This window comes from Octodon degus, unplaced genomic scaffold (assembly GCF_000260255.1).
Source record: "Octodon degus isolate 3935 unplaced genomic scaffold, OctDeg1.0 scaffold00084, whole genome shotgun sequence".
Lineage (NCBI taxonomy): Eukaryota > Metazoa > Chordata > Mammalia > Rodentia > Octodontidae > Octodon > Octodon degus.
In genome coordinates, this window is record NW_004524660.1 from 11,586,323 (window position 1) to 11,601,096 (window position 14,774).

General features: G+C 36.3%; 1 protein-coding gene across 4 annotated transcripts in view; it reads right to left on the reverse strand.

The window, feature by feature from the left end:
* Nucleotides 1-7,192: 7,192 nt before the first annotated feature.
* Nucleotides 7,193-14,774, reverse strand: part of Slc35a3 (solute carrier family 35 member A3) — a 66,551-nt gene continuing 58,969 nt past the window's right edge. For 2 of the 4 annotated variants that reach the window (XM_023721709.1, XM_004636979.3), the window contains exons 7-8: nt 13,925-14,058; nt 7,193-8,169 (exon numbers count right to left, since the gene is read on the reverse strand). In XM_023721709.1, coding sequence (XP_023577477.1) covers nt 8,079-8,169; nt 13,925-14,058 — 225 coding nt within the window. In that variant the 3' untranslated portion in view covers nt 7,193-8,078. Of the gene's footprint in view, nt 8,170-9,472; nt 9,587-13,924; nt 14,059-14,774 lie in introns of those variants that run through there. The other 2 variants (XR_002822273.1, XM_023721710.1) reach the window with 2 other exon arrangements.

A 14,774-nucleotide genomic window follows, 5' to 3' on the forward strand; every position in this document is an offset into this window, starting at 1 on the left:
ACAAGCTGAAGTCTAGCCGTAGCACTGTAGTAGGACCCTGTCTGAAAATTTACAAAACAATAATAAGCTTTTAAAAAGCCTGAGTTCAGTGATAGAACACCCCTGGGTTTGGTCCTCCATACTTCAAAATGAAAAGAAACCATCAGTTGTGGCCGGCATGGTGATGTGTGTTTACAGTACGGCTTCTGGGCACCTGAGGTAGGTGGGTCACTTGCGCTCACTGGGGGTCCTGGGCCAGCCTAGAAAACATGCATCTCAACAAAACCCAGCTGATGCATGAGAGCCACACTGGCAGGCAACAGAGTACCAGCGCCAAAACATCACTCCACAGACTACCCAGGAGGGAGGACATTTACAATAGAGAGACTTAGCAGTCATCACCTTGACTAAGTAATCAATTCCCAACAATAAAGAGACCATTTAGACCACTAGATATGATATAAAATTTGTATCCCCTATAGTTGTTTTTTAAAAAAATTCAACCTGCAACTAATCAAACCTAGTCTTGACTTCTAGTTCAAAGAAAACACAAATAGAAAAGCCAAACACAGATCACAGGCAGACACAGCTATTGAAGAGCAGTGAACTGACTTTAGATTCTTCAAAAGTCCCATGCTCAAAAAAAAGGTATTAGAATACAGGAAGGGATTTTTATTTTATTTTTTGGTGGAAGTGGGTGTTGAACTCAGGCCCTTGAGCTTGCCAGGCAAACACTTATTCCACTGAGCTATCTCCCCGGCCCCAGGAAGGGCTTTTTTAGACTAAAAGAGATATCAAAAGTAAAGCACAAACTTCAATTGTATCCTCATTCAAAAGCAAACAAAAAGCCCGGACCCCCAGCTGTAAGGCAAGCACTCAGGAGTCTGAGACAGGAGAAGTTAGAGAGGAGCCTGGACTGCAAAGTGAGCTCAAGGTCAGCCTGAACTGCATAGTAAGACTCTGTCTCCAAAAGACAAAAAGAAAAAAAAAAAGCAACCAGGGTGCAATAGTGCATATCTGTTATCTGAATACTCTGAAACCTGAGGCAGGAGGATTCTACAAATTTGAGTCTAGCCTGGGCTATAGTAAACTCAGGGCCTGCCTGTACTACACAGCAAGACCCTGTTTCAAAATTAAAGGTAATGGGGCCAATGAGGTAGGTCAGCAGACTAAGTGCCTGCTTAGGCGAGAGGAGGGACTGCAATTCGATCCTCGGCACCACATGCGATGCCAGCCCTGCCCCTGGGTGGGCTGAGCCAACCACAGCCCAGCTTAGTGGCACATGTCTGTAATTTCAGCGCTGGGGAGGCTGAAAGCAGAAGGATCACCACAACTCCGAGCTACATAGTGAGACCCTGCAACAACCAGATACATTATAAAAAAAAAAAAAAAGGCAGCAATTAAGACTGGGCATGGTGATGCGCACCTGTACTCCCAGCTCTTGGGAGGCTATAAATAGGTGGATCACTAGGAGTCCGATCTAGTAGTGAGACCCTGAACACCCTGTAGGCCCTTCCCTAAAATACAAAAAAAAGCAAGAAATCTATAGAAATATCACTTTGTGACTAGAAATATTTGAATATAAACTTAGATAACACAATGTGAATTTAGTTTTCAATTATGATAGCAGTATAAAGGTTAACCCCTTTACGAAAGTGTTCTTATTTGTAGCATATTTCTGCATATATGAAAGTGAGTGGATACTTTGGTCCTACCAAAGGGCTGACACTCAAGACTCTCAAAGTGGATAACTGGAAATGTGGACTTTACAACAGTGAAACCCTATTGTGAAGCCAAGAAATAACTGGTACCAGTTCTCTACAGCTCTTCTTTAAACTGGTAAGGGCTCATCCATAGTTTAAAATTTGGTCAAGGGCTGGGCACATAAGTCAGTAACACAGTGCCTGCATGGCAAGTGAGAGATCCCAAGTTTGATTTCTGATACCTAAAAAAATCATTGGTCAAAATTTTACATTAATATCTAGTTCAGATAAGAGATTATAAACCTTTTTGGAGGCTGTTGGTTTTGTTGTTGTTGTTTTTTTTTTTCTGGGGGGGGATGGCTTTTTTGCTTTGTTTTTGAGGCAGTGTCTCATTGTGTAACCCAGGCTGGCCCCTGAACTTACAGTGATCCTGCCTCAGCCTCCAAAGTACTGGGATTACAGGGTGGACACTAGCATGCCCAGCTTGTTTTGTTTTTTTGAGGCAGAGTCTCATATTTCAGGCTTTCCTCAAATTCCAGGTAGCCTTCTTGCCTCAGCATTCTCTAGGTTGGTCTTAAAATCCTGGCCTTAAGTCATTCTCCTGCCTAGTCCGAGCAGTGGCAACTACAAGCATATCACTAGGCCCATCCCTTAAATCAATGGTTAAATTTGTCCTTTCAAATATTATAGCCTTTGGCCAAACATGGTGGTGCACATCTGTAATCCCAGCACTTGGGAGACTGTAAACAGGAGAATCAGTAGGAGTCTAATCTAGTAGTGAGACCTTGAACACCCTTCCCTAAAATACAGAAAAAAAACCCAAAAAGCATACATTTTTAAAATGCTGTTGCCAGGGATGATGGTAAACATTTGAAATCACAAGTTCAAGGTCACCCTGAATTATATAATGAGACTTTGTCTTAAAAAAATAACCTAAACAAAAAATGACAGTGTTTTTTGGTTATTTTCTTTGCTTTCTTTTTAAAATTTATTTTTGTATTTAGTACAGGATCTCCAGGTGTGGGAGGCACAATAACTCCAGGCCTCCAATACTATTGCAAGTGAGTCTTTTCCTAAATCCTGTGAATCTGCCACATCATGACTCTGTGCCATGTATCCCTTAATAGTCACCTGAGTGCCTCTGATCTATAAAATTCTCTTGGTGCATCAGCATCATTAGTGACACTGACTTCCTCTTCCCCTAACTCTGCTGAGCTAAGTTCCTAATTCTTCTTACTCCACCTATTTCCCATAAGTCTCCTGCTATGCCCCGGAGGTGCGATTTCCTGTCATAGCCCGGTTGCCTAGTTACTCACGCCTTTTACCCACACACGTCATTTCCCTATGCCTCCACTATATATACCCAGAGTTTCCTTTGAATAAACAAGACTTGATCAGAATCCTGTCTTGTTTCCATTTCTCACATCTCCTGTCCTTTGTCCCCTCCTCAATTCCCCACTCCTCTCCCAGGTGACCTTCATTGACTGACCCGCTGGCTCGGGACATCCAGGGTCTCACAACATAGAACAGATTAGTAGTGATCCTCCTGCTTTCAGCCTCCCAAGCACTGGGATTACAGGTTAGTGCCACCTCACCCAGTCTCAATCGCTATCTCAGCACACCCTGAGAGCGGAGCCGGACAGCTGTTTGCTTTTATTTTATTGTTTATTTTGGTTTTGTTTTCTCCTGCCTCAGCCTTCCAAGTGCTGGGACTACAGATATACATGACCACACCTGGCTTGTTGTTTTGGGCTTTTTTTGAGAAAGGGTCTCACTATGCAGCCCATGATGACCTCAAACTCACAATCCTATCTCAGTTATCCAAGTGCTGGGATTACGAGCTTGCATTACCATACCCAGCAAAAATAGTTCCTAACATTCTTACTTTAGAGACTTTCTAAAGCATGCTGTGAAGAACTTTTAGGAGTACAGGTAAAAATAAAATCCTATAGTATACTTATTACTTTCTTTTTTTTTTTTTTTTTTTTTGGTGGAACCAGGAATTGAACTCCAGCCCTTGCACTTGCCAGGGAAGCGCTTATTCTACTGAGCCATCTCCCTGGCCCTACTTATTACATGTGATCTATATGTGTTGATTTGATAGTGACAACAGAAATCATTATATTCAGATTATGGGAACAATATAAAATGAATTACTGTACTTAACCATGAAGCTAGCAGAGAAATATTTTATTTAAAATAAAATATGTTTAGGCTGTTACCATCATACAGATAAATTCTAACTAGCTTAAACAAAACCCAGTCTTCCACGTTACAGCACAGGCTAGAGAAAAGGTCCATCAAATATAAGAAAAAGTAAACAAAAGTAAAGACCAGCAATTCATTTTGATACAAAAAAAAGAGACTTATTCACTGAGTAAGCTATAGATACAAATAAAAAGAACAAGAAAATATAAGAAAAATCTATATAGATTTTTAAAATAACCTATTTCAATAATTATTAAATTACCTATTGATAATGAATATCAAAAAATGACAAGAAATGTATCAATTAAAAAGTGACTTAACAAAAGACCAGTTTATACATGCCTTTGTAGTGTATGCATAAAAATTTAAATATACAAAAAATTTAAATTTACAAATCACATTCCCAAACCCAAAAGAATCTTTTTACACAAATGAAATACAGACACAGACACATTCAGGATCCAAATTAGTCAAAAATATGTTTTAAATTACAGTAATTATAAGAAATGAAATGACAATTATATACAACTATTAAAAAGTTTTAAAAAGTTGAATGATGTTGCAAAGGTGCCACAATCGATTTAATGAGTATCATTCACGCTTATTTTAATTTTTTAGGTAATAGATTTAAAAAGCAAATCTTGAAACCAAAAAAGAAAAGAAAAAGAATTATAACTATGCTCACATGTTTTAACACTGTGAATTACAGAAAGATCCTCCAGAGCTGGGTGTAGCTGCCCAGAGCTATAATCCCAGCACTGGGAAGTCCGAGGCAGGAGGATCATGCAAGTTCAAGACCAGCCTGAGCTATACAGTTAGTTCAGGGGCTGTCTCCGAAAACCATAAAAGAAGGAGACAGAAAACAATATCCTCCATAAAAATCCAGTATTTGATAAAGCAAGGCACACAAGACCAGATTTTGATAAAGGTGCTTTTTCTTTGGCCCTATAACTTTAAATATCCTGGAGATTCTTAAGATGACTTTCAATATAGCATAAATAACTTTTATAACCTTTTCTTATGTAAAGTACACACAGTACAGTGATTAAATGCTTACAGTGGATGTTTAAATGAGTGATATTAAACTTTCTTTAAAAAACTATAACTTTTAAAAGTCTAATAATTCAATATTTAAGAATATTCATGATTATACTAACTGTACAGACCAAAATTTCAATTAGTTTCCTTTCAAATTGGTTTCAGAATCTAGTTTCAATATCAAACTGCCTTTCTTCTCTATGAAATTTTGTGACATTCAAAATAAACTGATGCTAACATTTAAGTTTTGCATCTCTAAACTACACAATCCACATAAAACTTACAATGTCTCTAAAATTATTTTTTAAAGAATTGACAATATTACTGTCTTAAAACATCTGCTGTATTTCAAACTTTTCTTCACAATACCATATTCTCAATTTGTAATAGAATTTATCAATTGGCACGTTTCTATCCATGAACACATTTTTGCATTGAACAGAGTAGTTGAGAGATAACAAATTCACTTTCAAAAGTATAGAAATATAAAGAATTGGTGTCACTGTTATAAAAGCTTGACATAATAAGACCTTTGCAGGTCATCAAAACACAAAGCACTTACACAAAATGGTGTTATCTGTATATACGATATGATCCAAGGACACAAGTCAACTTTCTATCTCCTTATAAATTAAAAATTAGAAGCTATGTAACCCAGTAACAGTTCAAAACTACTAGAAAAGCAAAATATAAATTATGCCTAATGAAAATTTGCTTTGAAAATACACTTTAGATTATCTTGCCCATATTTGCAACCTGCATATTTTTATAATCCTTAACTGGAATCTTTAAAATTAGACACTGGAAAATGTGTTATTACTTTAACATATTTAGTGTCTAATAACTGCTGGTCTAAATTATAAGTGTTAAAATAGGGCAAACTAAACCTAAATTTAAAAATGTGAATGTATACTGCATTAACGCATAATTCCCCAAGCAATACTTCAGTGTGAGCTAAACATATTTATTTTAGTCTTCAATTTTATGTACTTATAGAATTTAATTTCATTTAGTAGTAAGAAATAGGATGTAAGAATGTTGCTGTTGTGCTAAAAACACCATGTTCAAAATCAGGTAAAGTTATTAAACAATATATTGTAAAAGGCGGTCAATGAAAAATCTCAACTCTGGCATCCAGAAAATTTGCTTGGTCAGCAAATTGATTTTAAGTATCTTGCAGTCTTAGCAATTTTAACCCTGGAAGGAGCTGATTACCTACAATCTGCAGGCTATGCTTGCATTATCAAGGTAACACAGACAGTCCCACATTAGCCAAGAGTACCTAACAGTTTATAACAACAGTATTTTTGAGTCAAATTCTAAATAAGATCCATTAGAACTATATAAAAATAAGTATTTTTACATTCTATTAGAAGTCTTTATAAATATATACAGTTTAAATGAAAAAATAAAATACTTATACTCTATAGGTAATTCTGTATATAGCTCATAATTAAATTAAACCTATATCCCAAGTATAGAAAGCATATTTGCCCAATAACTTATCTTACTATTTCTAATATATTCTCTTTCCTCTGAACCAATTTATTAAATAATTCATGCAATTTGCATTCTCAACTCCAGTGTTAAAAAGTAAAAAAAAAAAAAAAAAAAATTCACTATTTTAAAGCAAAATGGTAGTTCTTTGCAGCAGCTCTGTGGGGACATAGGGAATTAAGAATTCAGCTGCCTATCCCAATCACAATGCACCAGTATCCTTAGGGATAGCAGGTTTACAAGAAGTCTAAAAGATCTTTTAGGGGCTGGGGAGATGGCTCAGTGGAATAAGCGCTTCCCTGGCAAGCACTAGGGTCTGAGTTCAATCCTTGGTTCCGCAAAAAAAAAAAAAAAAAAAATCTTTTGACCAGATGTTAATTTTTTAAATCATACTGCTATTTAAGTAAGGTAATACGTCAATAAGGAATGTCAACAAGAAAATTCATTTTGGTCTTGGGCAACATTTTTTTTTTTCCTGGAGACAAGGTCTTGCCATGTAGTCCTTAAAATCACTTTGCAGTCCAGATTGGCTGCAAACTTGTAGCAATCCTCCTGCCTCAACCTCCAAGTGCTGAAACTAAAAAGGCCTACACCATCACACCTGGCTATTCTTCAGTCTACTCTTATCTGTACTACTACTTTTTTAGTTCTTGTTGTTTTCAATAGCTGTAGAGTAAAGGAAACTTCTACAGATCAATGAGCAAAATATTCATTTAAAAACTTTCTAGTTATATACAATATATGCTCAATATTTCAAAATTTTCCAAATGGAGATATTAGATGATTATTTTAAATTAATGAGTACTTAATCCAATTAGATTGTATTTTAAAACTTTAATGACAGTTAACACATACAAACTTAAAGTAATATTAAACCTGATTTATAGAAAAGAAATGCATGTAAGAGATTATGAGTAAAATTCCATTACTGTAAAAGTCTCCAGCCACTATCACACACAGGAACAAGTGGGTTGTTTTTAGCTGTTGCAAAGTACTAAAAAGCCTTAGAATATATGTGGAGAAACAGATGTCTCTCAACACTACATTTAAATATGAATTTTATTATCTGTCAAACCAGATTCTGAATATTTATCAAATTTTACATAACTGAACAAATAATATTTTGCAATCCTAGGTTGAATAATCTTTTGTATAAATATAAAAATCTCAGAGATGCGAAAGTGTTTTGCAAATCATAGTTTTCTTTTCACAGCTTTATAGGTAATTATAATTCTCACATTTTGAATATTCCATGTGATTTGATATATTTTTACAGAAAGAGTAAAAACATTTAATAAGTGTAACTACATCTAATTTGCAAAAATTGGTATCTGACATTTGTGTGCTCTTCAGAGAGTGCATAGGACATTTCTGCAGCAATTAAAAGGTAGATTCTTTTTAACTTAGATTTCAAGTTTTCTCCACTATTTCTTCTAATTCCTGGAAATACTATCAAGTTTTAAATTCTAGATATAATTTGTTACATATACAGTACATGCTTTATCCTTAAGCATGTGTATTTTTCAAACCTTTGAACAATATGATCAGATTCAGGATGATGGTATCTTCAGAAAACCTGCAGACATCCTCTGTGGAAGATTCAAGTTGAGATTCCTAATGCACCATCATGAAAGCCAGTGAAAGAGTACATGACTATGCCTTAGTGGGATTTCCTGCAGGCTTGGGATCATAACCGTATAAGAAAGTAGCTGTTATTACAAGGATGGCTCCAAGGAAAAAGACACTAAATAAAATGAAAGAGAAATAAAAAAAGATGAAAATCAGAATAAAGCAAAACAAGATCTTTTTATATCTTTATTAAAAGTTAAACTAGGGGAAGGGAATGTTCCAGTAAGTAAACAGAATGTTTCCTACATGTTAGATTTTTTGTTTTTGTTTTTGAGACAGGGTTTCCCTATGCAGTTCAGGCTGACCTTGAACTCACTATGTAGTGATCCTCCTCCCTCAGCCTCCCAAGTGCTGTGATTAAAGGCACATACCATTCATGCCCTGCTACACTGTAGGTATTTCAGTGCTTTACATGCATTATCTCAGTTCTCACAATGGGCCTTGTTAAGAAATACTAGTATCAGCTTCAATTTTTGCCTTATGAGGAAACAAGTTTAGAGTTTAAATAAATGCCTAAAGTCTCACAAGGTTAAATGGGAAATAGGATTCCAATCTAGGTTTGTCTGACTACCGTAGAGCCTGCACTCTCATCTACTGTTCTGTAAGGTTCCCAAATACTTAATGTGCTTTACTTTATCTTAATATGGATGTTACATGTAATCCATTCAGTGATAAAAGGTCTCAATTCTTTATTTGAAAACATAAAAGGAAAAGTTTATTCCTTTATGGCAAATCCCAACAAGGTCAATTTAAAATCCAAGGTTATAGCCAAAGCTCAGAATTGATTTTCATAAGATGCTTAACAAAAAGAAATTAGATTAACTGCAGGAAGCTCACAGTTCTTCTTTTTTGATCTATCTATAGATATAATCTATCTCACTTAGTTTTATTTTTTTTTTAATCTATCCCATTTAAATTGGAAATGAACTTAATCTGGATGTAAACTAGACTACCAAACTTTCAATCTGCACACATTTTTTTTGAGACTCACTATGTAGTCCAGTCTGGCCTCAAACTCACAGTGATCTTCCTGCCTCAGATCTTCATTCAGGACTGTTTTAAATGTATTAGAATATTTCTTTTATTATCTCCATTTTACCTCCTGAAACTTATTTGGCTTCTCTGAAATGTTATGTCTTTACTAATATTTCTGAATGTCCTTTTGGCAGCTTGTCCATCCCTCCTCATTCCCTTGGCCATCTCATCTATTGCTGTTTTGTATCTGTTCTATATGAACTAAGGCCCCATATCACTTATCTCTAGATCAACTCTGAGGATTAAACTCACAACCTCATACCACTTAGTTACATCTGTAGCCTTTGACATCAGATCTCTATTTTCTATTTGCTGTTGGTCATCTTTGCCAATATCGTATTTCTAATTTACTCCTACAAATATCTTATCTCTAATATACTCACTTTTCTGATTTATTTTTCTTATACTCCTTATTTTGCTTATTGATCTTATCATGATTCTACTTAAGTCTTCTTGTTAGCAAATATTATCAAGTATCCACAATTCAAGTCCCTGGGCTAGATTTTGAAACAAAGAATTGAATGAATGAGCCAGTTTCTTATTTTCAGACAGCTTACAGACATGTGAATAAGTGGTCAGCACAGCAGTAAAAGAATATATAGGTAGTTTTGTTAGTTAAAGGAGGCTCACATCCTTGAAATTATTAATCTGATAGTATTTTTCTAATAAAAATTTCTCTTCATAATCATCTAAAAATGTATTTCCTGATATTGTTCAACATTCAAATAGAGGTATCACAGAAGGCCAGAAATTGAATCAGACAACTAAATTAAGCACAACTCTTAGTCTGTGCAGTTCCAGAGTTCTAGAAAGCTAAGGAAAGCAAAGGAATGGTGACTAATGAAGACAGTATTCTGACAGTAGTTTACCCAAAGCCTAAAAAATTGCCTCATTTTTTACAGTAATAATATCAAGACATACTATAGACAGTTTTGTTACTTTAATCTTGGATTTATAATTGTGTTTAAGGCCTCTGAAGTGAATTGGGGCTGGGGAGATGGCTCAGTAGAATAAGTGCTTGCCTGGCAAACGTTAAGAGCCTGAGTTCAATCCCTAGTTCCACCAAAAAATAAATAAGTAAATAAATAAGGCCTCTGAAAAGTTACCCATCTACATCAACACTTGTTATTAATCATAGCTATCACTGAGCTAACTGTATGTGCTAGGCGCTAGTAGTACAACAATAAGTGAACAGCATATGGTTGGGCAGGGAGCAGATAAGTGAATAATGTAGTATTTAATAGCATTTTGATAAGTGCTGTAATGGTATAATTCTGCCCAGTGGATTAAGTCTTATAGACAGTAGACCTGAATTGTTATGAATGAACATTTTCCTTGAGGAAAGGAAATTATGAACAGACAGCATGTCTGTAGACATGGTGACAGGGCATGATGGAGCACAATGGCTGATATAACTTGGTGAGGAGGAATCTGAGAGAATGAGGTTAAGGGAACTATATTGTGAAAGATCTCTGACATCATAATAAGGATTTTTTTGGGGATGGGGAGATGGCTCAGTGGAATAAGCGCTTCCCTGGCAAGCAAGTGCAAGGGCCTGAGTTCAATCCCCGGTTCCGCAAAAAAAAAAAATAATAATAATAAAATAAAATAAATAAGGATTTTTTTCTTTGAGACAGGGTCTCACTATGTAGTTCAGGCTAGATTTGAACTCACTTTGTAGCCCAGATACAAAACATAATGTCCAACACAGAAATATAAAGAACATACTCTATTACTGCCAAATTCTATGAATAATCTTATCTCTATCAATGATGCAAATAAATTTTACAAGCCATATTAAAATGTTAAGACATTCATCCAACAAACATAGGATCTACTGTATGTTAAATATCAGTCCTGTTTGTTTCTTTTCTTTCTCTCTCTCTCTCTCTTGTTTTTTTTTTTTTTTTGAGACAGCATCTGACTATGTAGCACAGCCTGGCTTCAAATTGGACATCCACATACTTCAGCCTCCCGAGTACTGGGGGTAAAATAATTTGCCACCATGCCTGGCTCTAGCCCTGCTTTCTGATCTGATGATAAGTCTTCCAAAAAAGGGGAAAAGAGGAGGTTGAAATAATGGAAGGCGGGTAGAGGGTATAGCTCAGCAGCAAGTTCAATCCCCCGTACTACATAAACAAAACAAAAAAAGAAATAATGGAAGGTATTCTTCTTCTTCTTCTTTTTTTTTTTAATGTATTTAGTACAGGGTCTACAGGGTCTCACCACATAGGCCAGACTTGTAGTGATTCTCCTGTTTTTCAGCCTCCTAAGCACTGGGATTACAGGCACACCCCACCATGCCCAGTCTCAATTGCTGGCTCAGTGAGCCCTGGGGGAGAGGCCAGCACGGCAGGCCAGGGATCGAACCCCAGTCCCTGCATCTGCCTAAGCAGGCACTTTAATCCACTGAGTTATCAGGCTGGCACTGGTATTCTTTAATTTTAAAAGTAATGCCAGCCTGGCATGGTGGCACATCCCTATAATCCCAGCACTCAGGCTAAGACAGAAAGATTGCCTTGAGTTCAAGACTAGCCTGTTATTATTGAACTAAATAACAAGATCCTATCTCAAAAAATAAAAGAAAAAAAAAAAAAAAAACAAAGAAGCAATGCCATGTGAATGCAGACAAGTTTCAAAAAGATGAAGGGGAAATCAAAGGCCTTGACAAAGAGGTCACTATAGTTCATTTCTCCCTTATTCCTTCCCTCCCTCCTTTTTCAATGATGAGGACTGAACCTAAGGCCTTTGCACAAGGTATATCCCATCCTCACCCCATCCCAATCCCTTTTTATGGGACAGGATTTTTGCAAATTTATGCAAAACTGAGCCTGGATTTATGATCTGTTTGCCTCAGCCTCAGTGTACTGGGACTATAGGTGTGTTCACCAAGCCTAGTTTCACTCTAACTTTAAAACAACATGTGGCCGAGGATATAGCTCAGTAGCACAGTGTCTGCCTGGCAAGCAGTGAAGTTGTGAGTTTGATTCCCACCACCTAAATAATATGAAGAAGAAAGTAAAATTTGATAAGTACAGTGAAGTACAGTACAGTGAAGTACAGTACAGTGAAGTACAGTACAGTGAAGTAGATGAAGGCCAAATCAAATAACCCATTCACCTATTTTAACTTAGGAGGTGGGAAAGCAATTAGACAATTTCTGAGCATGGTACTGATATATTTCATTTAAACAAAATAAAAATTGATCTCGTTGTTGAACAGAAGATTGAGAAAAACAAGTAGTCAAGTCAGAAAATCATTTCCTTGGCCCTGATAAAAATGAAGGTAGTCTGAAACAGGGTGGTAGCACTGGAGGTTGTGAGAAACGTTCTGACTCTGGAGATATTGGAAAGAAATGACCTAATTTTTTACTTCACTTCAGAAAATTAAGTTCTACACACTTAAGTACCTCCTATAAGTCATCCTATCATACTATCTACAAATACTGCTTCCCTTTGGTTACTGTGGATAAACTGTGTTCTTGAGTCAAGGAAGATTTGGGCCTAGGACCCTGAAGAATAAAGGTGATTCAGCCACCAAATTGGGAAACCCAGCCCGAAGTAGGGGATGAGTGCCTCGTGAACTTCTGAATGAAAATGCTGAGCAGGCACTATACCAGTCTCAAGTTCAAATTTAAATGTGACCAAATGAAATAAGACTCCAACTTTAGAAATTGAGAAAATCAGGAAGAGGGTGAAGCTGGAAGAAAACGAAATATGGAGTCCTGAAAGCCATTAAGAGGTAATCAATCCCACTAGTCTGGTATTATAAATTAATAATTGCAAAAAAAAATTCATAGAGCCCTCAATACCAGCTGCCACGAGTACTCATCACATGGAATTCGCCAAGTCTGTTCCCTCCGTTGGCATCTGTGATACCACAAAACGCTGGGTCTCCTGCCTTACTTCTCACTACTCCTTTTACAATTCCTTTTCAGAATTATTCTCCTGCCTAATTAATGGATTGAGGCTTCTCTTGAGCCACCATCTCTATATAAATTATCTTCTTCAGGAATGTCATCTACTCTCCTAGGTTTATTTATATGGATTATGTATTTTAAATGGCATGATTTATTTTATGATTATATGACTTACAAAATTTTTATATGACTTTTTTACTTCAGTAGAAAAACATTCAGACCTATTAGGAAAATTCTGGCTATCCAAAGTTTTTGTTTGTTTGTTTGGGTCTTTTCTGGTTTTTTTTTTTTTTTTTTTTTTTCTGGTTTTTGAAACAGGGTCTTGTAGCACAAGCTGGCCTCAAACTTGTGGTAATCCTGTTTCCAGCATCTCCAGTTTGGGGATTACAGGAATGCACCCACACACCCAGCTGGCATCAAAAGTTGTATAAAAAGTTTCTGGTAGAAAATTTTCTTTCAGCCAGGCACAGTGCTGCATGCCTATAATCCCAACACTGAAGAGGCTGAGGCAGGAAGACTGCTGCAAGTTCAAGACCAGTCTGGGCTACAAATTGAGCTCAAGGCCAGCCTGAACTGCATAGCAAGACCCTATCTCAAACACACACACACACACACACACACACACACACACACACACACAAATTATTCCAATGTGTTTAGTTTGAGGTATTCATTTTACCTTGTTTTTTTTTTTTTTTTTTTGGTACCAGAAATCGAACTCAGGACCTTGAGTGTGCCAGGCAGGTGCTTATGCCACTCAGCTATAGCCTTCACAAGGTATTTATTTTAAAAGATAGTTAAGTGAATTTTAAAATTACATTTCAATGGGTTATTAAAAGTTGTAACAGGATCACTCTAAGAGTTCTTACTTTTGTATATAATTATGGGGATTTAGAGAAATAAAAAAATATTTTACCTGGTTGGCAGAAAATCCTGTAGCCAAAAATAAGATATCAGTGTTGATAATATTATGGATAAAGAGGTTGCAAATCCTTTTAAAATATTATCTGCATATTTAATCACAGCAGCTACAACAAGACCTCCAAGTGCCTGTAAAAGTTTTAAGAGGTATTTTTTATTACTCATGAAGCTTTGAACGTAATCTCATTATTATAAGCGATTTACATTAAGCATCTCTTATCACCACTAGATTTGCAGGTTTGGCTCAACAGGGCACTCTTATTTCACAAGGTTATCTAATAAAGAAACTTTCAAAAATTTACATGGAGTTTTGATGATGCAGCTTTCACTTGCTCTTATTCAACTTAATCATTTATTTTGGAGCTCACATCTCTGGGCAATACATAAATTTCTTTCTAGCTTTGCTATAGAAAACATCTCTGAATCTTGAGCATATATTAGCTGTCCAGGTTACTTTTCAGGAACTTGTAGGCCACTTTTGCTGATAGGGCCTGCAGATAGGTGATGGATGATGACAGAGGGCCAGCATGGGATGAGGCTACCTGGCCTCTCTTCACATGCTGTTTCCTGTGTCACCTTAACCTTTGAGTAAGATTCTACTCAGTTTTGCATGTGGACACATGGATTATTTGCAAAATATTTGACCAGGGGGCTAGTGAAATAGCTCAACAGACTAAAATACCTGCTTAGGCAAGCTTAGCCAGGCGTACAGTGAAGTACAGTACAGTGAAGTACAGTACAGTGAAGTACAGTACAGTGAAGTACAGTACAGTGAAGTACAGTACAGTGAAGTACAGTACAGTGAAGTAGATGAAGGCCAAATCAAATAACCCATTCACCTATTT